Consider the following 20,965-nt stretch of genomic DNA (forward strand, 5'->3'; position numbering starts at 1 on the left):
CAAATTTGGCAGTTTATCTGCCCATGTGAGGGGGCTCCCGACGGGTCCTTCCGATCTATATCAGGCCAAAAATCCTGCATATATCAATCAGTCAAGTTTGATTTTTTGTACGATCCAGGACCGCATTGGCTAGTTGATGTGGTCCTGCGACCCGTCAGAGCCCATTTGTAGTATTGTTTTCCTATCGTTCGGCCCCAGGGATTCATCCGATATCGCCCAGCCTTTAGTGGGCATATCGGGTAAGATCCGCTTGTTTGGCAACCTTGCCAAACGAGCAGATCTTATAGGGGTTATTTATCAAGGTCCGAATTTATGTCAATATCGGCGGCTACAAACTCCGATCTAACCCGCTCGGGTTTTTAACGCTTATTTATTATTACATTTTCCAGAAAATTACCTTTGCGGGAAAAGCTCAGATTTTCATGATTTATTTGTGAAATTTCCCTGAAAACTCAGAATTTTTCGGAGTTTTCCCCCGAAAGCTCAGAAAACATCGTGAAATTGCCCGAAACCCCCGAAAAAACAAAAATCAATGGGACTGTTCCCATTGACTTTTATGCAACCTCGACAGGTTTGAGATGCCGTGATTTTAGCCCTCGGGGTTTAATAAATTCCGAAAAATTCGTGATCTTTTTTAAGCTTATTATAACACAAAAAATCAATATAAATTCTGGATTTCTGAGAATTTTGGGTATTCAGAGCTTAGTAAATAGTGTATGGCCACCTTAAGGGTAACTAAGGGCTAAAAGTGACCCTTGTAGTTTTATCTGCATTTAGGAATATATATATATATATATATATATATATATATATATATATATATATATACGTAATAGAGGATCCGCACTCTCATTTTCATTTTCAAAGTGATAGTTTTTATTTTCACATCACAATCCGACGTTTCGGTCCCTCCTGGGGACCTTTCTCATCCTTGAGAAAGGTCCCCAGGAGGGACCGAAACGTCGGATTGTGATGTGAAAATAAAAACTATCACTTTGAAAATGAAAATGAGAGTGCGGATCCTCTATTACGTATACTTCAAGCATTGATCGAGCACCTCGCAATCGCCACTGTCAGAGGTGCGGGCACTCCAGAAAAGTTTATATATATATATATATATTGTATTGTACATAGTATTACATTGTATTTCACATCGGTTATCGGCAGTGCAGTAATAACACATATACAGTAGTGCGCCCTTATTCACAGCATTTCGCTTCCCCGCAAAAAAAAAAAGTCTAAATTCCAGCATTGATTATTCCAGTTTGAATAAATGATTTAGGGACGTAATCCAGGTCGAATATTGTCAAAGCATTCAGAATTCTATAACCAGCATTTAAACACATTACTGTAAGATTTGTAGACATATAATATCATATGTTCTATCCTCTCCCTGTTGTCCAACTTGCAGCCTTCCAGCAGGTGATGAATCCCGACAATATTTCTACCTATTGGTAGTGATGGGTGAATTGGTGGAGTTTCGCCGAAAAATTAGCGAATTTCCCAATTTGCAGAAGCCTCTCGTTTTAAATGCCGGCATCCGTTTTTTTGATGAAAATGTTTTTTTGGTGAAAATGTATTCTCCGTCGTCGAATCGCGGGAATTCGCCGCAAATAAATTAGCCCATCACTACCTATTGGGCTACAGCCCAACTTGCGACTAATAGCTGTAACTGTAACAGTCTGATTTCCATTTTTCAAGTCTGAAATTTGACTATTCTAGAGTAGAGGGCACAATTGCACTCTTAGCACTAGCAACATGGACACCTAAAAATGTTAATATTATTTTTACTTTTTATTACTTATCTTTCTATTCAGGCTCTCTCCTCGTCATATTCCAGTCTCTCATTCGCAAGACGGCCTGGTTGCTAGGGTCATTTGGGAAAAACTTTAGAGCTGCTGAACAAAAAGCGAAATAATTCAAAAACCACAAATAAAAAATGAAGACTTCAAATTGTCTTAGACTAGCTCTCTCTGCATCATCCTGGAAGTTTTTATGAAGGTGAACAACCCCTTTGAGAAATGTAACAAGGGGCCTGTATTACTATGAAAAGTGATGTCATTGATTACGGGAAAAAAAAAAAATCACTGATGAAGTCTGTTTTTTCCTCCTGGTTAATATAGTATACTGAGTGACTGATTCCACTTCTTGTATTGCTGCCTGGGATCCTTAAAGGGATTCTGGCATGATTTTTATGATGTCGTTTTTATTTTTAAATTACACTGCAAATAATTCACTCTACAATATAAAATTACATTCATGAACCAACAAGTGTATTTTTTTAGTTGTAATATTGGTGTATTGGGTACAGCCAAGTTTGGGAGTTTTACTTTGAAAGCAGCTAGTAAGTTGCAGGTAAAACTTAGTCCCTTTGTAAAATGTATAATGAAGCAATAGAATTCTTAATGAATCAGATAAAATTAAGCGTAGGACTGGCCAGATATGGGATGACTTTGACGTAGTTGGCCAGCTTAAATATATTGCAATATATGGACAAACAATCCCTGTTTTGTTTAAAGGGTAAGGCATTTTTTAGTAGCAGTATGCACAAAATGTCTCTGTCTTAAATATATTGATAATGGGTTGAGTGCAGAGGACTCTTGTATTTGTCTATATGTATTTTGTGGTCACACCCAGTGGCGTAACTACCAGGGGAGCAGGGGGTGCAACTGGACCAGGGCCCACAACCCCGCAGGGCCCCCCGGCAGATCGCACCCCACTGTAGCCGCAAAGAAAATCGTCGTGAAGGGGGGTAGGGGGCCCCAGCTGCATGGCCCGCTCCAGGGCCCTCCCCCACCTAGTTACGTTACTGGTCACACCCTCATTGCACCCCCTGCCTAATGGTTTTAAAAATTAGTGGTGGGCACAACTTTCCCTTGTTAGTTATAGTTATATATATATATATATATATATATATATATATATATATCTCAGTGCTTTAATGACAATGAAATCTAAGATGCTAAAAATACAAACAAAATAATACTGCAGATAATAGATCATTGCATTAACAACAACAACAAGAAAATGCATACAGTAAAACTGCTAAAATTAACAAAAAATAAACACAAAAACAAACAGCACTGGCTAATACTGCAAAATAATAAGTATATAGTGTGATACTGTGCATTTGCGGCAGATCCACGGCAGTGTATAGTATCCATATAGTGTCAGGCCGATGTCCATTGTACAGAGGTCGCTCTACTGACATAGAATTGGTCGGAGAACCTGAGCCACCAGAAACAAGACATGATCCAAGAATTCTTTTTCTGACCTCTATCAGCACTTTTGTATTCGTAGTAGAGTGGGCTGTATTTCAGCCCTCTCATGTGGTAGATGAGTGATACCTTAGCTAATAATAATTAAATTGTGAGTAAAGCGTGAGCTGTAGATTAACACAGGGAGCACCTACTCCCTCAAGAGCTGCATAGATGTATTTATTTATTTGCTTTAAAAACATTTGGCCAGTAAATCAGGGATATTTAATAAACCGCTCAGGACGGATCTGAAAATAGTCTTTTCCCCCTTTATTTTTTTTTATACAAGTGAAGAATTAATGTTGGCCTATCCTTAGTGCCAAAACGTCTCCTAAGATCTGTATAAAAAAAACTCAAAACCACTGCACGTTGCTGTTTATGTGAGTGCCATTTGGGATTATGGTTTACTGGCCTCTTCTTGGTGTCTATCATATCATAGATGAAGTGTACTACTAACCATACTCCCTTAAAAAAAAAATTGCAAGCTCATCAGGTTAGTTTTCCATACCCGTAAATAGTATATACATGTCTGTGTAGTCTACCATCATTATAGGGGGGGGTGCTTTTTGACAAATACAAGTAGTGACGACAAGTGTAACTTCTACTACACTTTAAAGACACAATCCTAAAACAAGTGTACTAGATATCTTGGTCTGCTGAGTAATCCTTAGAATATAAATATTTCCGGACACTGAGTGGACAGATCTCATTCTGCGGATCTGAAGCTTTTTCTGACTAAGCTAGTGTTCAGTAGTTCTATATTATAACAATTCCAGCTTTAGAAAGGAACAAGCGGGACGGAGTAAACATTGCTTGGATTGGATACTGTAAAGTTGTAGGTCTGAATATTTGATATTACCATTATCCCACATTATTGACATCATTTACTTTCAGACCAATCCTCTGTTTTCTAACACAGAACCATGAACCTGAGAATCATCATTCGAAAGTCTCCCACTGCTTCCGGAGCTGTTCCACTTTGCCTGATGCTGGTGTTACTGTCTGCTTGGTCTTATTAAGCAGGTCTTCAAATGGATCTATAGGGTGGTCTGACTTTGTCAGGAGCAGGGCTGGTTCTAACAGTTTAGCAGGCCTCGGGGGGATAGGTGGATATTCCTGGGGCTTGCTGTCCTGGTGTTTAGAGCGGGACTGCACCATGGGCAAAGTTCTGTGCCCAGCAGGGATGCTGGCTGTGAGTGGCATATTGCGCTGGGTTTCAGTGAGACTGTGACTCTGGCGTATTACAGGGTAAATGGAAGCACCTGATGAAATTTGACCAAAAAGATTACTTCCTTGCAAAACAGAAGTGAGAGGTCTAGGACCGTGGTATATGCCAGCTGTGGGGAGGAATGCATGAGACCCAAGAGCAGCTGCAACTGGTGCTTTAAATACCCCCATAGGGGGTCCCATTGCAGAGGCTGATTTTTCTGCTACCAGTGCTTGGGCAAATGGATTTAGAGGGGAGTGGAGAAATGCAGGTTGTGGAGTAAAACCCAACTGATGGGAGAAGGCTGGAGTCATAAAGTCACTTTGGAGGGAAGTTAATAAGGGAGTGCTGGAGCAACGAGGAGTTTCAATGCTGTGCGGTAATGTCCCTATTGGAGGATGGCTGTCAGTTTGATACTGGCCAGCTTTTAAAGGATCCAAGAGGCTTAGAAGATCATCATTCAATACAACCTCTGTAGGAACCTTGACAGGCTTCAATATCGCTGATGTTCTCGACTCGGTGGACTCTTTTTCTCCATCGTCTGCTGACTGTTGCCTTAATGAACCTTCGGTTATCAGTCCATGGTAGTTGCTGCTGTCTCCAATATGTTGTGTGTTGGTCTCTGTTGTGGCAGTCTGCAGCTTTATTCCTCTAGATGCAGGGGGTGGTGGGACGATCCCCAGTTCTGGAGTTTTGCGTCCATGTGGCCGAGGAATTGTGATGTTTCCCTGGGAACTGGCTATTGTTACCTCTTTCTGTACATTTGTTAATGCACTGTCCTTGTGTGGTGTGACTGTGCTATTGGTGTGAAAGGTTAGGTGTATTTCAGGTGGGTTTTGAAGATACTTGTTAGGGATCGCCATGTCATCATGTCCCATGCTCCATAGCTTGTTGTATGGGTGGCCATGTTTCATTGTGGGCACAGTACGAGTCCATTCTTGAGCTATTAACTCCATTCTCTGTGAAAATGAACAGTAGATGTAATCATGAACATTAACATACAGACTTTAAGATATCAAAGGCAATGCTATAATTACAGATCGCTGTTAAAGGATAAGTCAACTTTAATAACAAGTGAATGTAAAATTGATGAGGTTGCTATTCTAAGCACTTTTGTTATTTACATTTATTATTCATTTATTTTTCATTCCAAGATATTAAGGGATACATGTACTGTTGATATAAATTAATTTTGTTACAACAGCACCACCTGCTGGTCATTTTCCCACCAGTCGGACCGCCAAGTAGTCAAGGAGAAAGAAAGAGGCTGCTCTGATGTTCTTCTGCTTAGGAATAACATTAGAAACCTTTCTCACATCTTTCCTAAACAGAAGAACATCAGAGCAGCCTCTTTCTTTCTCCTGACAACTTCCTTGACTACTTGGTGGTCAGACTGGTGGGGAAAATGACCAGCAGGTGGTGCTGTTGTAACAAAATTCATTCATATTAACAGTACATGTATCCCTTAATATCTTGGAATAAACAATAAATAAATAATGAATGTAAATGACAGAAGTGCTTAGAATAGCCCCCTTATCAATTTTACATTCACTTATATTAAAGGTTTACTTATCCTTTAATGTCATGTTTTTGCTGCTGCCTCATCACATTTCCCCACATGCCACAAGACCTTGTAGTCCTTGCAACATGTATGGGCTGATACATACCCAGAAAGTGATGAACAGTAGCCCTACAGTACAGTCCCTTAATTACGTTATTGCAGGGGGCTCAGCTTAATACTTTTAACATTGCCCCATGTTAGCGTGAGGGTTCCAGTTGTGCCTCTGAGTTGACAAACATACAGCAAGCTACATTACAGATTACCGTTTTCTTTTACAATTACCAACATTTGTCTCCATTTTTGGTGCTAAGCCTGTTATAAAAAAACAAAAAAACTAAATTTTTAAAAGTTCCATTCGTATTATCATTGTCACCATTCACAAAAACTGTGTAGAATAAGGGATCACACAGTGGTTTGCATGTTACTAATGTTTGCTGTGTCTTCATGTAGACTTATACCTGGTAATCAAAAGTTAAGTGGCTTTCATGGTCCTCTTTGGGTGTTCTGAGATCTTCTAAACTTTTGGCTTGGCTCAGTAGTGGTGGTTCTGTTTGTAAATTGCTAAATATGTCTTCTAGAAGACTAATGTGTTTGACCTCTGTACTATGAGGTTCTTCAACTACTACTTCCCGACTCTTCTTCTCTGGGCTGATCGCTTCATCCCCATCAGCTTCAGATTCCTTCAAGGTTCGATAATGTTGAGGCCTTGGGAGGGGCAAAAACAACAATTCATTTTTATAGTAAAGTCTCATGTTAATCATAAAAGAAAGTATCCAAGACATTATGTTGCTTTTATGCAACCTACTGTACATGACAAGCTACTTGTTTAGAGTGAAATTTCAGTGCATGACTGAAACATTATTAAAATACAGAGTTTTATACAACATGAAATGATGGGGGGGCACTGGTGAGGGTGTAGAATCACTCTGGGTAGAGATTTCGACTGGGCAAAAGGTATCAAAAAGAATTATCATTGGTGTATGCTATAAACCACCTCGTATAAGTGTCGAGTATGAAGCCCAGCTACTCTTGCAGATACAAGCGGCTTCACAGCTGGGTCAAGTTGTTGCTATGGGTGACTTCAATTATCCAGACATTGACTGGGGTAATGGGGTTGCTAAGACAGAAAAAGCTAGTAGGTTTGTAAATATGCTGAATGACAACTTTTTATTCCAGCTCGTTCAAGAACCTACTAGGAATAACTCTCTTTTGGACCTTGTAATAACTAACAATACTGAACTCATCTCTAACATTTGTGTGGGTGAGCATTTAGGGAATAGTGATCATAACATGGTCTCCTTTGAGATTCTGTTGCAGAAGCAATTCTATAAGGGAGTAACTAAAACACTAAATTTCAGACGTGCAAACTTTGACAGTATAAGGGCATCTCTGCAACATATTAAGTGGGAAATGCTTTTCACAGGGTTAAACACAGAACAAAAATGGGAAGTCTTTAAAATGCTGCTTAATAAATATACTTGTCAGTATATTCCACTTGTAAGCAAGGAACGTCGTTGCAAAGCAAAACCTTTTTGGTTCAATAGAAGCGTTGGTGTTGAGGTGGGTAAGAAAAGACGTGCTTTTAAGGCTTTCAAGTTAGCTGGTACAGCCGAAACATTTATAAGGTACAAGGAGGCCAATAAATCATGCAAAGAAGCTATAAGGCAAGCTAAAATTGCTATAGAAAAGGATATTGCAGCAAGCAGTAAAAAAAATCCCAAATTATTTTTTAAATATGTCAATAGTAAAAAAATGAAGCAGGAAGGGGTGGGACCCTTACTATCAGAGGGGGATCAGCTGGTTGATGAAAACAAAATAAAAGCGCAGATTCTGAACTCGTATTTTTCATCTGTTTACACAAATGAAGAACCAGTAAGTGAAGGTTTCCTTCTTAACACTCCCAATTCTAGTAATACAACTAATGATGCATGGTTCACACTAGAAGAAATTCAAAAGAGACTTGAACAGGTTAAGATTAACAAAGGTCCAGGGCCAGATGGTATTCATCCCAGGGTAATTAGCGAGCTTAGCTCTGTGATTGCCAAACCTCTTTACTTAATTTTTCAGGATTCATTGAGATCTGGTATTGTACCAAGAGACTGGCGAATTGCTAATGTGGTGCCTCTATTCAAAAAAGGATCCCGTTCTCAGCCTCAAAACTATAGGCCAGTTAGTCTGACGTCATTGGTAGGAAAGCTTTTCGAAGGGTTAATAAAGGATAAGATACTGGACTTCATAGCAAATCATAATACTATGAGTTTGTGCCAGCATGGTTTTATGCGTAATAGATCTTGCCAGACTAACTTAATTTCTTTTTACGAGAATGTAAGTAGAGACCTCGATTCTGGGATGGCAGTGGATGTGATTTACTTAGACTTTGCTAAAGCATTTGATACAGTGCCACACAAAAGGTTACTGGTTAAATTAAGGAATGTTGGCCTGGAACATAGTATTTGTACCTGGATAGCGAACTGGCTAAAAGATAGACTACAAAGAGTGGTGGTAAATGGAACATTTTCTAATTGGACCAGTGTTGTTAGTGGAGTACCGCAGGGCTCTGTACTAGGTCCCTTGCTTTTCAACTTGTTTATTAATGACCTGGAGGTGGGCATTGAAAGTACTGTTTCTATTTTTGCAGATGATACTAAATTGTGCAGAACTATAGGTTCCATGCAGGATGCTGCCACTTTGCAAAGTGATCTGTCTAAACTGGAAAACTGGGCAGCAAACTGGAAAATGAGGTTCAATGTTGATAAATGCAAGGTTATGCACTTTGGCAAAAATAATATAAATGCAAGTTATACACTAAATGGCAATGTGTTGGGAGTTTCCTTAAATGAAAAGGATCTAGGGGTCTTTGTAGATAACACGTTGTCTAATTCTGGGCAGTGTCATTCTGTGGCTACTAAAGCAAATAAAGTTCTGTCTTGCATAAAAAAGGGCATTAACTCAAGGGATGAAAACATAATTATGCCTCTTTATAGGTCCCTGGTAAGGCCTCATCTGGAGTATGCAGTTCAGTTTTGGACTCCAGTCCTTAAGAGGGATATAAATGAGCTGGAGAGAGTGCAGAGACGTGCAACTAAATTGGTTAGAGGGACGGAAGACTTAAATTATGAGGGTAGACTGTCAAGGTTGGGGTTGTTTTCTCTGGAAAAAAGGCGCTTGCGAGGGACATGATTACACTTTACAAGTACATTAGAGGACATTATAGACAAATGGCAGGGGACCTTTTTACCCATAAAGTGGATCACCGTACCAGAGGCCACCCCTTTAGACTAGAAGAAAAGAACTTTCATTTGAAGCAACGTAGAGGGTTCTTCACAGTCAGGACAGTGAGGTTGTGGAATGCACTGCCGGGTGATGTTGTGATGGCTGATTCAGTTAATGCCTTTAAGAATGGCTTGGATGATTTTTTGGACAGACATAATATTAAAGGCTATTGTGATACTAAACTCTATAGTTAATATAGGTATGGGTATATAGAATTTTAATTAAAAGTAGGGAGGGGTGTGTGTAGGGATGCTGGGTTTTCATTTGGAGGGGTTGAACTTGATGGACTTTGTCTTTTTTCAACCCAATTTAACTATGTAACTATGTAACTATGAAAGGGGATAGTTGAGTGTAGAGACCATTCAAAAGGAGCAGAGAAGATAAAGCTTTCAGGAAAGGCAGAAACAGAGTCTTCCTCCTGCAGGAAGTCATCATCAGAAGAATCTTCAGAGAGAAAAACAGTATAGTGACGAGTGGGTTTTACAATGCTGGGGAGAAAAGGAAAGAGGACGTTGTTAGAGGTATAAACTTTTTCTAAATTCAATAATCAAAATTTATGTAACATCTACTGTTAAAACGTTGTGAAATGTCATGTAGATAAGAAAAGAAAACAAAGCATTAACAAGGCATAGGCCATAACGTGAAGCCTAAAATGCAGGAGGCCTGGTGAAATAATCTGCACCCCAAGTGTCACATCTATCACAAGGCTACTGTCAGGAGCGCCCAATGCTGCGCCCGTCTCCGTTGCATCCAAGATGGCAGCACTGTAAGCCCCCACGTGGGGGTTTGCGCGAAGGTTTGAAATAAGAAGACGCAGAGGTCATGGGTTTAATGCCTGATTATAGGATTTACTACCGGTATACCCGGGTGCTTCTAAATTCATTATTACTTGATTCCTGAACTTTTTGACCTTGCCTGAACCTTTAACTTTGATCCTTGCTGCCTGCCTATTGAACTACTGCCTTAATTTTGACTACAATTACTCCTAAACCCTTTGGTTACCGCAAACTTGGACTTTACTCTAAAGCATCCTCCTTGGTCCGGACTTCTCAGTACTTGGAGCCGTTAGGCCCCTGTCAGCTATAAGCAAGCACCATGCAGCAACCAGGAGTTCCATCAATGAATATCTTTCAACAGGCCCTATTTTCTCATGCAGTTCTGAATTTCTGGACACAATAAAAAATGTTCTTGGCACAATTATGATAGGATCCTGATCTGATCTTGGCGGATACAGGAGTGGTAAAAAAATGCTACATTTTGGCTGATTCATCAGTTGCTAAATAGATGCATACTAAAGTCCTACACATTGGTAAGGAGGAGAAGACCAATCACTCTGGTGGCATTTTAGACCTGTTCCAGTTTTCATATGATGTATAATCCTGGCTAGCTAACCGTGTCACTCCTGGGAAGCCACCTTGAGATGCTACAAAGGTTATGATATCACAGTAATTCAGCTACTTAACCCGAGGGCAGTATGAAGAGGTTTGGAGAACCAGAATTCTCAGAGCACCGCAGGTCCTTTTGCAACTTTAATCAGAGACAGCATTCAAACTCATCCATAGCTGAGAAGCTGGAGACATTTTAGACACTTTTTTAAAAAAAATCTTAGGCTCGAAATGTCAAACACACATCAGCAGAGACCAGGACCACTGCCCATAATGCACTGCAGGCTCCTCTATGCAGCCCAGGCGTTCGACCGCTTTGTGTTAACACCTGCATGTGACGCTGGTGACAGCTTGCCTCCTTTTAAATACCATGTCAGACACACATCCGAGCAGAGCCGCAGGAAGCGTAGAGCCTCGGCGCATTACTTCAGCTGCATGGATTTCTTTTTAATGAGGATGATATGCATGGTGAGAAAGCACGGACAAGCCTGCTTCACATCAACATGACCAATACCAGGAGAGTCTGACAAATGTAGATATTTCAAATTTAATTGACATTTAAATGAGATTGTGATTAAAATGGGAGGAGGGAGGGAAAAGAAAATCATTATCTCCCCTCTTGAATATAACAGTAAGAAGTAACTAAGCAGATACTGCCTTCAGTGTGGGATAACACAATGTACTGCTTATTTGACTTAATATGTTGTTGCTTCAGACATTACTGAAATACCAATTCTAGATTTACCTAAATATTTTCTTTTGTACTCTGAAAATGTCACATGACGTTATGCTACCGACATTTATATAACGAGGTGCCTTTTGTATGCGTTTGCACCGCGTGTTACCCAGTTGTACCACAACTTCCATATCCTTTGACAACGGAAGACTAATTTAGATACGGCTAAGGGGTTGCTTTGCCTGATTTAGGTGAGCTCTGCACTTTGGGCTTTAATACGGCTGATTTTCAATTATAGGGTTTAAGCCAGTGCTAAACTGCAATCCGAAGCTTTAAGGTTCATTGGGTTCACTGGGAAAACTATGCCCAAGTGCAGAAATTCTCAAGAACCAATTTGATTTTTATCATTTCGTCACTGCTGTGAGAAAATCTGCCCAGTAAAGGTATGGGGTCTAGTTTCCAGAATAAATCTGGAGCAGGCACTTAAAAAGGCAATCTTCCACCAGGTAGTAGAAATCAAGTAGAAAAAGATTTATTGTGTCCTCTGCCTTACGCATTTTCAAAGGGGCACATTTACTAAGCTCGAGTGAAGGAATAGAATAAAAAATACTTTGAATTTCGAAGTATTTTTTTGGCTACTTCGACCTTAGACTACGACTTCGTCTTCGAATCGAATGATTCGAACTAAAAATCTTTCGACTATTCGACCATAATCATAGGCCTATGATTAAGTGTTTGTAGCGCTAAACATGTAAGGCAGAGGACACTATAAATCTTTTTCTACTTGATTTCTACTACTTGGGGGAAGTTTGTCTTTTCTGAGTGCCTGCTCCAGATTTATTCACCGGTGTCCGCTCCCCATGCTGAGGGCTCAGAGCGGTGCACCTGGGCCACTTCCCATATGTGGTGAGTAAATACTCCACTTTAAGGAGACCCTTTCGCTATCTTCTCATTATCTAGTTTCCAGAATAACAAACATGTATAGCCGGCTCTAAACCCCAGACTACATGAAATTCAACAAACAGATAGTAGCCCGGAACCATAAATCCCCGAGCATTTCAATATAAGCTACTAGACCAAGTAAAAATGCAGCTCACCCGATGGGGGGAGTGACCTGGGTGTAAAGACCCCATGTCTGTCACCTTCGGATACAATCCATAGAATGTATGTAACATGAATAAAATCAGCCTTATTCGCACTCACCAGAGTAGGCGGTTGGCTTGTGTGCCCCGAACCTGTAGCTTGAGGTGAATTCACAACCAAAGAATGAATGAACACGCACTCCTGGAGCCAGCCGAGTAAAAAAATACGTTTATTCCATATTGTTAAAAGTAACACAACCTAACGCATTTTGTATCCAACGATAAATAATCATAGGTACAAATGTGAAGAGAACCGTTACAAATATTTAAACCAGTTAAAAGGATATGGCGTCAGGGCTAACCTTCCCCTCAGTTTAACCCTAAATTTCCAATTAAAAACCTTTTTACAATTATGGAACTTCGAGTGCAATTTGTTCAAGGAGCTTGTGAAGAAAAATTCATATTTCGACAATACTCATAAGTACAGTTAAAATTACATTGAAATTTGTACCTATGATTACGTATCGTTGAATACGAAACGCGTTAGGTCGTTTAACTTTTAACAATAAGGAATAAACGTTGTTTTTTACCTTATCGGCTGGCTCCAGGAGTGCGTGTTCATTCATTCTTTGCTAGATTTCAGAATGCCTGGGACCTAACTTAAAATGGACTGTATGGGAGATTACTGCCAGGCCTAAGGTTGAGGGTGCTTGAGGCAAGCACTCTACCCCAACATCCCCCGCTTGTCTCTTTGGGCCAAGTTAGATTGCCGTCCAAGGCAACCCATGCTCAATCATACCCATGCCTGACTTTTCTTGATTGATGTCCCCACTTACTTCGGTGTGTGTACAAGTTGACGAGTTGGTGGGGAATCCAGAGATTGCAGAGAATCAATTAAACTGCCTGTATTTGAGATCTTCCAGGTCCCTGAACTAGTAGAGTATAGACAAAAGAGGTACATGCCAAGCACCCCTACCACCATTGTTCCATAGGTACATGCCTCTTCTACTAACCCGTAGTTGCAACCCTGAAACTCCCCACCATTGCACTCTAGGGATGTTGTGGCTACAACAAAAGCCTTACATTATGCAGCTTATCATACACAGCCAACCCAGCTGTATATAATAAAGAAACAAAATTATATACTAAATTAAAATACAATTTTTAATTGTAAATAATATGTTAATTATGAAATTCAACTGTTTTAGTACTTAACTTTGGCCAAAAGAGGGCAGTAAAGTTCTATGGTGCAGCCCAACATCTACGTGTAATATTTATCTGATAAAGGTAAAGTACTATATTCAGTGAAATAAGAATGTTGTATTTTGGTGCAAAATGTAACTGTAACTGTATATACTGATAAGCCATAGATATAAAAAGTGTTGTATCACTGGGATGGGAGTTTAACGGAGTAGTTAGAAGTTTAAAGGCTTCTGTTATTTTCCCCTAGTCTGAGGGGTTACGAATTGAACATGCACTTGTTCTTATTTCTTTTGCTCAAAATCTGGGACTGACCAAATACATACCAAAAAATTTGAATGTACAAGAGAGCAGCTACAAAGTAATTGTATATCATTTTCCTGCACTAAACAGGGAAAAAAATCACAACTTGAAAGTAAAATCCTATTTTACTTTCAGTTTATAGGAGCACAATTCAAACAAATCAGCAGTACACCGAGAAGCCCTCTGTATAAACCAACCCTCTCTTTACATTTACCCAGCTGCAGCCTGCTAGGTTGTGAGATAAGCATCAGGTCATTATATAAAGGGCTTTTCAGTAGACGGCTGATTTGTTTGGATTGGGTTTTTATGAAGAGAATATAATGCAAGAAAGCACGAAAAACCATTTGCATTTCCTATTTAATACAATAGGCAAAAGACAATAAATTGAACTATAAAAAAAGGTCTATATTGCTCCTCTGAACTCATCTAAAAGCTAGTCACAGGTTATTTGGGGTAGGAACGTGCAACTATTTAGGGAAATTTAAATTGAGAATACTGCCATTTGAAGTCACCTTAAAGTTCACTTTTATTAATATATATAGAATAGCCAATACTAAGCAACTTTTCAATTGGTCTCTATTAAATATATTTTCATTGAAATAGGGACCACTGACCCCATCTAAAAACATATGCTCTCTATATCTCTATTTCTTACTAAAAGTTAACTCAAAGGTGAACAATCCTTTAAAAGGAATTGTTGAGTATAAAAATAAAAACTGGATAAATAGATAGCCTGTCCAAAATAAAAAAAATATTTCTAATATAGTTAGTTAGGCAAACATGTAATCTGTAATGGTGTAATAAAAACTCACCCTGGTGGTTTAGTGGGCCTGCGGGGGTGCCCGCTGCGCCATCGTCGGGGACGCCCGCCGCGTTGTGCTTCTCCTTGTGTAGTGCCGGTTCCCTAGGAGCGCGCGGCGCACATCTTCTTTATTTATAGGCGATCTGGCGCTGGCGTGATGACGTCAGCGCGCAGTGGCAGCAAATTCAAATGTATTGAAATGTATTGACTTTTTTACCATGTGCATTGCCCGTTGTTAGGTTCATCTCCAAGAGTTCCTGGGTTATTCCTGCCTGTATCTTGTACCTGATTCCTGTTTTGACCCCTGCCTGCCTGACTAATCTGACTTCTGTGTTCCTGACCTCTGCCTGGTAAACCGACTATTCTGCTATCCGTATTCTGAAACATGCCTGACTTTTCTTGATTGATCTCCCGGCTTTGACCCCTGCCTGTTTGACTTCGTTTGTATTCTGCCTGCACCGAGGGCTACTCCCGAGGTGAAAGGCGGCTGTTAAAGGCGGAAGCAAGAGCTGAGACCAGGGAGCCTAGCTTTGCAGCTCTCTTGGTTTCCACCAATTAGTTACCAGGCAGTAACCAATCAGCGACTTGGGAGATGGTCACATGGTTCATACCTGTTGCTTTTGAATCTGAGCTACATGTTGAGGATCAATTGCAAACTCACTGAACAGTTATGTCCCATGATGCCCCCCTTAAAGTCGATGACTAACTCAGAGTTAGAGAGCTGAAAAGCAGGAAGTAGTGTTCTGGCTATTATGTTAGACATTCAGTCACTCCAGCCTTTATACATTTTTGGATAATTAACTATATTACAAAGATTTTTTATTTTGGACAGCCTATTTATACAGTTTTTATTTTGTCCTTTAAAGATAAAAAGCCCTATATGATTCTATTGCTCTTAAGTTAGGAAACAGGTTAGCTTTATCACTGTAGAAATAGAACCCCTGCATCAGGATAGTGGAAGCTGTAGTTCTGCCAAAGCTGGAGCAAAGCTTCCTCTAGAAATTGCCCTCTTTGCAAGAATAACAGACCCTGCACCACAGCATGAGCAAATCATTTGCAATACCAAGAGAGTATGATGATTTGCCCAAGCAAACTGTTTCTTGGTGATCTTTCCACCCCAACTATAGATATAAAGATTGCACCTTTTCTAGATAATGAAAAGAACAGAAGGCAGGCAAGGAAAGGGCAGTCAGACTAGTGAAAAATAGAAGGATAGGGGAAGGAGATGACAAATCAAGACCAAAAGGTCCAAAAACAAATAACCTGATTTGAATCCTTTGTGGAAGTATACCTGGAATTTCCAACTTTAAAGGGATTCAATCATGATTTTTATGATGTACTTTTTTTTATTTCTAAATTAAACTATTTACACTGCAAATAATTCACTCTACAATAAAAAATGTCATTCCTCAACCAGCAAGTGTATTTTTTCAAGTTGTAATATTGGTGTGTAGGCAGCCATCTCAGGTCATTTTGATGGAACTGCTTTCTGGCAGGCTGTTGTTTCTCCTACTCAATGTAACTGAATGTTTCTCAGTGGGACCTGGATTTTACTATTGAGTGTTGTTCTTAGATCTACCAGGCAGCTGTTATCTTGTGTTAGGGAGCTGTTATCTGGTTACCTTCCCATTGTTCTTTTGTTTGGCTGTTGGGTGGGGGGGATGCAGGAGGAGTTGCAGTACAGCAGTAAAGAGTGATTGAAGTTTATCACAGCACAAGTCACATGACTTGGGGCAGCTGGAAAACTGACAATATGTCTAGCCCCATGTCAGATTTCAAAATTAAATATAAAAAAAACTGTTTGCTCTTTTGAGAAACGGATTTCAGTACAGAATTCTGCTGGAGCAGCACTATTAACTGATGCATTTTGAAAAAAAAAAAATTTCCCATGACAATGTCTCTTTAAGTTTAACATGGAATGATACATAGCACATGGCACTTACTGGTCAGGACTAGATTCGGCTGCTGTGCGGCTCTCTACCACAGCATTATTTTTTGGACGTCGGGGCACATGAGGCCTTGCTGGGCGAACCTGTAACAAATGTAGATTTTATTAGGATAAGATCATAATGACATAAGTTACATTAGAGCTGTGGAAAACATTAGGGACAGATGTGAAAAACCAACCAGCTGCAGCTATGGTAGCATGAGAGTGAAAGTTAGGACGCTGTGCTACCTGCACCAGATCACAGCCCCACCACCATTTAGGTGACACCATTGCTCAAGCATACAGCACATTAATAATGCAGTTAAATTTTATATGCAGTAGTTCAGTTACATGCGACTATTCCTAAATGTTGTAAAAGCCAAGACCCTTATTGTGTCCTACTTTTAGCTGGATGACTTCCTCATATCTTAGCCTATGGGGCTGAATTGAATTCATAACTAAGATAGGTTATAAACTGGCCATACCCATACAGGCAACTGTTTTTGTTTTCATTTCCAAACGTGTTACTGCGAGGGTGCAACTAGGTTGGTAAATAAAGTCTTTTGCCTTTATTAAAGGAACAGTAACACAAAAAGATGAAAGTGTTGTAAAGGAATGACAATATAATGTAGTGTTGCCCTGCACTATTAAAACTTATTTGTTTGCTACGATGCTACAATGGTTTATATAAAGAAGCTGCTGTGTAGCCATGGGGGCAGCCATTCAAGCACAGGATACACAGTAGATAACAGATAAGTACTACTATAGTTTATATAAACAAGCTGCTGTGTAGCCATAGGGGCAGCCATTCAAGCCCAGGATACACAGTAGATAACAGATAAGTACTACAATAGTTTATATAAACAAGCTGTTCTGTAGCCATGGGGGCAGCCATTCAAGCACAGGATACACAGTAGATAACAGATAAGTACTAATATAGTTTATATAAACAAGCTGCTGTGTAGCCATGGGGGCAGCCATTCAAGCTCAGGATAGACAGTAGATAACAGATAAGTACTACAATAGTTTATATAAACAAGCTGCTGTGTAGCCATGGGGGCAGCCATTCAAGCACAGGATACACAGTAGATAACAGATAAGTACTAATATAGTTTATATAAACAAGCTGCTGTGTAGCCATGGGGGCAGCCATTCAAGCACAGGATACACAGTAGATAACAGATAAGTACTACTATAGTTTATATAAACAAGCTGCTGTTTAGCCATGGGGGCAGCCATTTAAGCACAGGATACACAGTAGATAATAGATAAGTACTAATATAGTTTATATAAACAAGCTGCTGTGTAGCCATGGGGGCAGCCATTCAAGCACAGGATAGACAGTAGATAACAGATAAGTACTACAATAGTTTATATAAACAAGCTGCTGTGTAGCCATGGGGGCAGCCATTCAAGCACAGGATACACAGTAGATAATAGATAAGTACTAATATAGTTTATATAAACAAGCTGCTGTGTAGCCATGGGGGCAGCCATTCAAGCACAGGATACACAGTAGATAACAGATAAGTACTACTATAGTTTATATAAACAAGCTGCTGTGTAGCCATGGGGGCAGCCATTTAAGCACAGGATACACAGTAGATAATAGATAAGTACTAATATAGTTTATATAAACAAGCTGCTGTGTAGCCATGGGGGCAGCCATTCAAGCACAGGATAGACAGTAGATAACAGATAAGTACTACAATAGTTTATATAAACAAGCTGCTGTGTAGCCATGGGGGCAGCCATTCAAGCACAGGATACACAGTAGATAATAGATAAGTACTAATATAGTTTATATAAACAAGCTGCTGTGTAGCCATGGAGGCAGCCATCCAAGCACAGGATACACAGTAGATAACAGATACGCACTACTGTAGTTTATATAAACAAGCTGCCGTGTAGCCATAGGGGCAGCCATTCAAGCACAGGATACACAGTAGATAACAGATAAGTACTACTATAGTTTTTATAAACAAGCTGCTGTGTAGCCATGGGGGCAGCCATTCAAGCACAGGATACACAGTAGATAACAGATAAGTACTACTATAGTTTTTATAAACAAGCTGCTGTGTAGCCATGGGGGCAGCCATTCAAGCACAGGATACACAGTAGATAACAGATAAGTTCTGAAGAATCCCATTGTATACTTTAATTTTGTTGGTCTTACTGTTCCTTTAACACAATGAAAGAATGACTGATAATCCCAATTAATTTGACGTTATCATCAGCATTTTTTGTATCACCATTGGGCCTGTGGCACAATATATAAAATGTGATTTCATTTTACACGTGGCAAGTGAAATACCACAAACCATTATGTGCCCATAGCACTAATATTATGGGATGCTCTTTAGCTATTAGTAAGTAACAATAATGTTTAGTCTTTGGCAGAAGCGATGATTCCCCATTATCCATGTGGCTTCTAGCTTTCCCTGCCACCAAATGAGACACATTCCTGTAGTGAGATGTGACAATCTAGGCTGAGAGTCAATTACAAACGAAATCATTAAGGAATGTAACAGTTTGGAAGCAAAGGTATCTGTGCAAGTATACAGTATTTAGAGAATGCCTAAGGAACACTGCACCACTCAGGCTGGAGTGGGGGGCTGGTATCACCTTCTTTTTTCTGATGAGTAGAGTTTAAGATGGCACCTCTTTGGATTGGTCCCAAGTAGGGATGTACTGAATCCTGAAATTCGGAATTTCAGGATTTGGCCAAATCCCGAACCCCTTGTGCAAAATTTGGGAGAATAAAAATACCAAATCTGATCCCTAATTTGCATATGTAAATTAGGGAAAAAAGGGGAAAAGCGAACAAAGATCGCAGCACACAGTTAAGGAATTTTTGATTTTTTTTTTTTGTGTGACCAAAAGTCCAGTAATTTGTTTGGTTTCGGAACTTGAAATCGGACCAATCCTGCTGAAAAAGATTGAATCTTGGCCGAATCCAGAACTGAATCCTGGATTCGGTGCATCCCCAGTCCTAAGAGGGTGGGGGTCTGGAGTCAGGTCACTTGCCCACTCAAGTGCAGTGCTGGGTACCTGGCATGGCTGGTGACTCATTCACTCCTGTGGAGTAAAATTAGAAAGCACTCCTATACTTAGGTATTTATGTACAGGTATGGGACCTGTTATTCAGAATGCTTGGGACCTGGGGTTTTCCGGTTAACGGATCTTTCCATAATTTGGGTCTTCATGCCTTAAGTCTACTAGAGATTCATGTAAACATTAAATAAACCCAATAGGCTGGTTTTGCTTCCAATAAGGATTACTTATATCTTAGTTGGGATCAAGTACAAGTTCCTCTTTTTATTATTACAGAGAAAAAGGAAATCATTTTTAAAAATTTGGATTAGTTGGATAAAATGGAGTCTATGGGAGACAGCCATTCCGTAATTTGGAGCTTTCTGGATATCAGTTTCCGGATAAGGGATCCTATACCTGTATTACACTGTGTTAAGTTTATATCTACAGCTATTCTTCATTTTTTTTTTTTATTAACAAAGCTGTTTCTTTTCGCATCCATCGTGGAATTCTGGTGTAATTCTTGGTTATGGTTTCATGGTAAGGGGGTGTTGGGGTAGAAACAAAATCAGGAACTAGGGCCCTAGTCTTATCCGCCACAGGTAGGGACAAGACAACTATATATATATATATATATATATATATATATATATATATATATATTACAGTGCTACGCAATATGTTGGCGCTATATAAATACATGTTAAATAAAATATATATATATATATATATATATATATTTTTTTTTTTATTATTATGTATATATGTACACATGTATAACTCTGTACTTGATCTCAATCAATTGCAGCAATTGTAAAGGAGTCTAAGCATCACAGCTGCAGAATCTATATCCTGATACTGAGCACTGATACCTGTTGGACTGTAGTATGACTCTTCAAAATCCTTCGAATAATACGTTTACAAAACAATGTTACTGACTGGCTAATAGACCATTACCAGTTCTCTAATACTGGTCATAATACCTAAGACCCTCTTAAACCAAAAACACTGTGTTAATTTAATTGCACAGTAGAAGGGAGTTTGCTAACATCTAAAATCTTTTTTTTCCTCCCTATTTAAATGATTGTACCCTTATACCCTTTATGAAGCAGGGAGCCTCCGCGTAGCTTTTTGCACTGGTAATGTCAGTTTCCATTGAATAGTGGCGTGACATATTTACGCGGCTCTCAAGCTGCCAGTGTTTTTCATTATTCCCTCAAAAAGACATGGTCTATTTTTCCGAATGCAGAACGAGAATT

The 20,965-nt window shown here is 39.5% G+C and overlaps 1 protein-coding gene across 4 annotated transcripts in view; it reads right to left on the reverse strand.

Moving 5' to 3' along the window:
• Window positions 1–2,924: 2,924 nt before the first annotated feature.
• The window catches only part of dennd1a.L (DENN domain containing 1A L homeolog), a 442,273-nt gene continuing 424,232 nt past the window's right edge, over window positions 2,925–20,965 (reverse strand). For 2 of the 4 annotated variants that reach the window (XM_041572481.1, XM_041572482.1), the window contains 4 exons: window positions 16,690–16,778; window positions 9,658–9,786; window positions 6,484–6,730; window positions 2,925–5,423 (listed from right to left, as the gene is read on the reverse strand). In XM_041572481.1, coding sequence (XP_041428415.1) covers window positions 4,197–5,423; window positions 6,484–6,730; window positions 9,658–9,786; window positions 16,690–16,778 — 1,692 coding nt within the window. In that variant the 3' untranslated portion in view covers window positions 2,925–4,196. The remainder of the gene's footprint in view (window positions 5,424–6,483; window positions 6,731–9,657; window positions 9,787–16,689; window positions 16,779–20,965) is intronic. The other 2 variants (XM_041572483.1, XM_041572484.1) reach the window with 1 other exon arrangement.

Source organism: Xenopus laevis, chromosome 8L, assembly GCF_017654675.1.
Source record: "Xenopus laevis strain J_2021 chromosome 8L, Xenopus_laevis_v10.1, whole genome shotgun sequence".
NCBI classification, from domain to species: domain Eukaryota; kingdom Metazoa; phylum Chordata; class Amphibia; order Anura; family Pipidae; genus Xenopus; species Xenopus laevis.